The sequence below is a fragment of the Adiantum capillus-veneris genome, chromosome 15 (genome assembly GCF_014529385.1).
Source record: "Adiantum capillus-veneris isolate H3 chromosome 15, ASM1452938v2, whole genome shotgun sequence".
In the NCBI taxonomy this organism is placed as follows: Eukaryota; Viridiplantae; Streptophyta; class Polypodiopsida; order Polypodiales; family Pteridaceae; genus Adiantum; species Adiantum capillus-veneris.
Genome location: NC_140945.1, coordinates 104256127 through 104261931, shown reverse-complemented (window position 1 = coordinate 104261931; position 5805 = coordinate 104256127). Strand labels below are relative to the sequence as shown.

General features: G+C 42.4%; 1 protein-coding gene across 1 annotated transcript; it reads left to right on the top strand.

Annotated features, from left to right (window-relative positions):
• The first annotated feature begins 337 nt into the window (after positions 1-337).
• Positions 338-4125, top strand: LOC147441209 (protein DETOXIFICATION 16-like). Its single transcript, XM_086482898.1, has 10 exons — positions 338-406; positions 488-586; positions 921-1295; positions 1748-2292; positions 2569-2655; positions 2754-2810; positions 2895-3133; positions 3233-3351; positions 3440-3526; positions 3720-4125. The coding sequence occupies exons 1-10, from the start codon at positions 353-355 to the stop codon at positions 3780-3782; spliced, it is 1725 nt and encodes a 574-aa protein (XP_086339024.1). The 5' UTR covers positions 338-352; the 3' UTR covers positions 3783-4125.
• The last annotated feature ends 1680 nt before the right edge of the window (positions 4126-5805 follow it).

Sequence of the window (5805 nt, the reverse complement as noted above, 5' to 3'; positions counted from 1 at the left end):
CTTTACAACTTGGTGGTCAATTTAAGCGCGCTCTCTCTCTCTCTCTCTCTCTCTCTCTCTCTCTCTCTCTCTCTCTCTCTCACACACACACACACACACACACACACACACACACAAAGGCGCGCGCATGCACACACTATCTTGCGACAACTTTATCCTTATTTTATAGTAACACATTTTACCTTAATTTTGTTAAGCAAGCCAATGCGATACTTCACCAGATGTTAGAGAACTAGTTCTCGACTCCCTCTTTACATGACTTGACTTCCTTTTCATTTTATTGTTTTAGAATGGCACGTTGGCAACGGGAATCTTCACCTTGCAAGACAAAGAGCAAGAGCACAAACCTTGTATGCACACATGCAAAAGAGCCAAGGATGATATCTGGCTAAAGCAAAACAAAGCGGTGAGTTTCCATTGCTTTTGGGCTCACATTCCGGTACACTTTTGAACAGGCCTTGAACGTGAAAGCTTTTTTCTCTCCTAGAATGGCATGTGCTCGCCAACAGTATTATACTCCTGGGTATCCAGCAGTCCCGCACCCGCACGAGAAAGAATGACAGAAATGATGATGGCAGCGACCCAGGTACGTTCTACGCAGGTCCCATAATCACTCTGTCAAGAGTCAAGAGCGTGCTTGTGTGTGTGTGCGCGCGCGCGCGTGAGAGAGAGAGAGAGAGAGAGAGAGAGAGAGAGAGAGCAACCTGCATGCACCGGCACCCAATTATAAGCTCTGAGAAGTCCGCAAGAGAGAGTGAGAGAGAGAGAGAGAGTCGCAACCTGCATGCACCCAAATAAGCTCTGATTAAGTCTTCCAACACAAGGTGAAGAATATGCGCAAGCGAGAGTAAGTACCAGAGAGAGAGAGAGAGAGAGAGAGAGAGAGAGAGAGAGAGAGAGCAACACTGGGGGTAATCCAGTCTGTTTGGGACTCACAAATCCCCACCCCGGTGACTTTGTCACAAGACGATCGATTTGGAGAAAAAAGGAGCTCTAGTTCCATCCACAAGGTCCTTGCCATTGAAATTGTGAAGGTCACGGCAGTATCAACCATCCAAGACATGAGTGGACTGAAGGAATATATTTACACCAGCTCCTCAAGATGGGATATGGAAGCTGTAAAAGAAGAGTTGAAGAAGCAATGCAGGCTTGCAGGTCCCATCATCCTCACCAACCTCTTGCAGAGCTTAATTCAACTTACATCTGTCATGTTCGTTGGCCACCTTAGTACCCTTGCCCTCTCCAGTGCCTCCATTGCCTCCTCAATTGCAACTGTCACCGGCTTCAGCGTACTGGTAACCTGTTCTTGCTCTGCTTTTTTCCTCTTTGCAGGCTCTTTCAAGTTTTCATGTGAGCCCTCTCTTGTGAAATGTGACTACCATGAGTAGTTTCCTGCAAAGGGGAATCCGGGCTTATCCTGGATCCATCTAGGTATATCATTTGGCATGGATGTGAGTGTAACGCGGGCATACATGCGCACTCATTGGCGTGCAAACATGGACTTTTGCTTATGTAGAGGTTGAGTTGCATGCATTATGGTCGGTGTGAAAAGCTACATTCCTTCTTAGCGAGTGTTGTCACTGACACTTAGCTTTCTTGTCAGTTTCTATAAGGTTGTTCAAGTCAGGATAGGATAGCTCTAGAATATAGTTTCTTTACCTACATGGTTTTTCAATATAGACGTTTGGATTTGCATTACCTTAGTTTATATACATCCTCAGGCATGATTCATGTGTGCTACTTGCAGGCAGGCATGGGCAGTGCACTTGAGACGCTATGTGGACAAGCTTATGGAGCAGGCCAATACCGCCTCGTCGGATTGTACATGCATCGAGGCTTGTTTGTCCTAAACGCTATTGCAATACCCATTGCGTTCCTGTGGGCAAACATGGAGCGTGTGTTATTGGCTCTTGGACAAGATGAAGCAATATCTAAGAAAGCGGGTGAATACAGCCTCTGGTTGATCCCTTCGCTATTTGCCTATGCAACGGCACAACCGCTTCTAAAATTTCTACAGGCTCAAAGTATCGTCATTCCCCTTATGCTCTCCTTGGTATCCACGTTCTGCTGCAACATACCTATCTGCTGGTTCTTGATTTACAAGTTGGACCTGGGGAACAAAGGTGCAGCATTGGCTACATGCATTTCTAGCTGGATGAATGTGCTACAGCTTGCCATTTATATGGTGTTTGCGCCATCGTGCGAGAAGACAAGAACACGCTTCTCGACCAAGGCACTTCATGATATTAAGGGCTTTGTTAAGCTTGCGGTGCCCTCTGCTCTAATGATGTGGTAAGCCATTCATGTTTCTCTGTATTTCCTGTACCAAATCCAACTTTAGAGCTCCACATAAAATGTGCCACATTATTGTCTTCTTGGGGTGAAGGCACATACCCATGCATTGAATGCTTGAACATGCGTACATGCATGAACGAACACATACAGACATGTGTACACAATATGCACCTCAAAACCATTGTCATTTGTATATGGAATGCATGCCTGGTCGAAAAATCTTGAATGAAAAAAGATGTTTATTTGCTCCTCTACTCTTGAAACTGTTGAAAGCTTGGAGTGGTGGTCATATGAAGCCCTTGTGCTTCTTTCAGGCTGGCTGCCAAATCCAGAGCTGGAAACGTCAGTAATTTCGATCTGGTATGATTCATTAATATAATAATAACAGCTGCACCCAACAAGTCAAATTTTTCTTACAATGAGGGGTTTGGTTTACTCCGTGCGCATTGATATTGCAGTTACAGTACTGCTGCGCTCGCATTCATGATTCCTGCAGGACTTGGAGCAATGGCAAGGTTTGTACCCTTCAGCACTTGCTTTATTTTGACACAAGTTTAATTTTATGCTTGATACATGGAGGTCCTCTCATATGTGAGCAGCATAAGAGTAGCTAATGAGCTTGGAGCTGGACGACCAGATGCAGCGCGTAGAGCAGTCTCTACGGCCGCTGTAGTTGCAGCTTGTGAGGCAATATTGGTCTTTACGACCTTTATGTCTCTGCGTAATGTGATCGGATTGGCCTACAGTCAAGAAGAAGCAGTGGTTACATACATATCCAGGCTGATGCCGGTGCTGGCTGCCTCGACCATCTTAGACAGCATACAAGGGCTTTTATCAGGTGTTATTGTACCCCGTTAGCTCATATTACGTCTACAAGTACCTGCTTTTGTTGTGAAGAATTTCCCACCGTGTGCTTACAGTTGTGGCTGTGCTTAAGGTATCCTCCGAGGCTGTGGACGGCAGAGCATTGGTGCATACATCAATTTAGCCTCGTATTATGGTGTTGGCCTACCATTGGCCTTTGTTATGGCTTTTGTTCTCCATGTCAAGGCTAAGGTACACATGAAGTGTACAATTGAACTAAAATGAGATCCAAGAACGCAATGGCAAGGATTAGCGTCAAAAGTGTGTTAACCTCTGGCAGGGCCTTTGGATGGGGATAAACGGCGGTGCAGTGGTGCAATTGATCGCTTTGGTGGCAATTACATATCGAACTAATTGGAACAAAGAGGTAATACCATTTGAGGTTTGGTGAGCCTATATTAGGGGAGTGTGCACCTTTACTAGAGTGTGTCCTATTTAACATTTCACACTTTGCTCTGTTGCTTTTTTAAGGGTTTTGTGGATTTAATCTTTTGTTCTTTTCTCGCAGAGATTGTGATTTTCTGAAAAATAGCTAATGCGGATTGTCCACAATTGTGCAGGCATGTGAGGCAATGGCTAGAGTGAACTCATGTCAAGCTGAACAAGAACCACTACTGCATTAAGTATGCAATGTTTGTAGCAAGGGGTACTACGGTATATCAACGTAACATCTCACAAGTAGAGTTTGCCCATTTTTGACAAAAAGAGCAAAAATCAGAAGCAAATTCTGAGTTGATTCCACAAACTTGAAGGACCTGAGCTGGTAAAATCGTTCTTCTTTAATTTTTGGGTTTCTATGGTGCAATTGGGCATCTACATGTGGCCCTTGCATCATTATTTGTAGAAATTTTTTCCACACATGCCTTATAGCTAACATTGGGAGCGCAAATGAATGCAAGGCAGTGCTCATAAAACAACATTTTTTCCAACCAGTGAGAAAAGCAATACAATCGAGGGTTTGTCCAATGTTTGATTAAAACTTGAGGGTTTGCTAGCTTTTAACTTAAGTATGTACCAAAACTATTTCTGTTAAATACATGCAAAGACTCAATTTTGTCTACTTTGCAATAGCCCGCTATGGTTTTGGAAGAAGCTTCAAACATAGTCTCACAAATTAGTGAGTGTGTTGGTATATCCCCCCCCCCCCAACACACACACACACACACACACACACACACACACACACACACACACATCTTGCAAAGTTTGAACCCCCTTGTGCCAAAGGCTCCTAATTTTAGTATATCAAGGGCTAAATCTAAAATTATAGTATGAATGTAAGTTGGAAATGAAAAATGAAATAAAAAACCAAATAGAGTAAAGGTCACTTAAACAAATAACTCCGACTACTATTCAAACCGCCAAACGACTACTATTCAAACCACCTTTGGCAAACTGTCATAAGGCTCGTTAGCAGGCCAAAAAGTAAATGGGACTTTGGAGGCAGCCTCTAAATTTGCGTCCCCACATCGCAACAGGACCTCTTAAGGTTATTTTGCAATGCGAGTTTGCATCTTATTTGCCGCCCTTGCCAGGCATGCACTACATGCTTCCCTACTAATGCTTGATTTTTTTTTGTTTTCTAAAAACTTTGAAAGCTAGAAGTAAATGGGTTGTGTTTTAAAGGTTTGCGTATGAAATTGCTCCAAATTTGGTAGGTTTTCTTACCTTCTTGTGTAATATTTAGGAGTACATTTCAATCTTTGGAGGTGGAATTACTCTAGAGCTAGGTTTTTCTCAAGCACTGCAACATAGCACTTCACTCCATATTGAACCCTCCATCCACCTACATCTCTTTTGCTTTTGTTAAGACAAGAGCATCCTCATTGGTCTCACGGTACAATTATCTACTACTTAACTATCACGATAACTCCGATTGAAACCTGCACATGTGTTTGCAAGTTCGCATGCAGCGGCTTTGCATGCGTGCGCCCACACATTCCTTAAAATCAAGGTGAAGACTCACCTTGGCATTTTAAAACAAAAAGCTCAAAAAGATGTCATGGCCCTTAAATGAAGGGACCATTTACAAACTAAAACAAATCTTTTCAAAATTTATGGTTGAAAAATTCATGAGGCTCTTCAATGAAGGCACCATTTACAAACTGAAAAAAATAGATTCAAAAATTTGTACACCTTTCTCCTAGGTATGTTTTAACATGCCAAAACTAGCCTTGCTTGGTTGGCCTTGCCAAAGAAATTTGCTGATGTGGTATAATGTTGATTTGTTGTTGCGAGTTAGAAATAATATATATACATATAGTAGATTGTATTGAAATGAAAAATAAAACTAGACTTCTGACCTAGTCATTGAGTAAGCGTCTCAAGCGAGTGTGCAAAGTAGAGAATGAGAACCATGTGACTAGTTAAACTTTTTGTCATGCAATGAAGAAATGACACAAACTATAGGTCATATAGTTTGTGTCATTTATTCATTGCATGACAAAAAGTAAGCGTCTCAAGCGAGTGTGCAAAGTAGAGAACATTGTTATGTTAATCTACATGAGAACCATGTGACTAGTTAAACTTTTTGTCATGCAATGAGAATTGACACAAACTATAGATTATATAGTGTACGTCATACAAAAGTGCCATACAGAAGTATGGTGGAGAGCCAGCATTGTGGCTCCTCGAAAATGATAAGAA

Coding starts and splice junctions, on each gene's coding strand:
- LOC147441209 (XM_086482898.1), top strand. CDS start 353: ATGCACACATGCAAAAGAGCCAAGGATGATATCTGGCTAAAGCAAAAC. Junction 2,293..2,568: donor CCCTCTGCTCTAATGATGTG/GTAAGCCATTCA, acceptor AACTGTTGAAAG/CTTGGAGTGGTGGTCATATG. Junction 3,352..3,439: donor TTCTCCATGTCAAGGCTAAG/GTACACATGAAG, acceptor AACCTCTGGCAG/GGCCTTTGGATGGGGATAAA.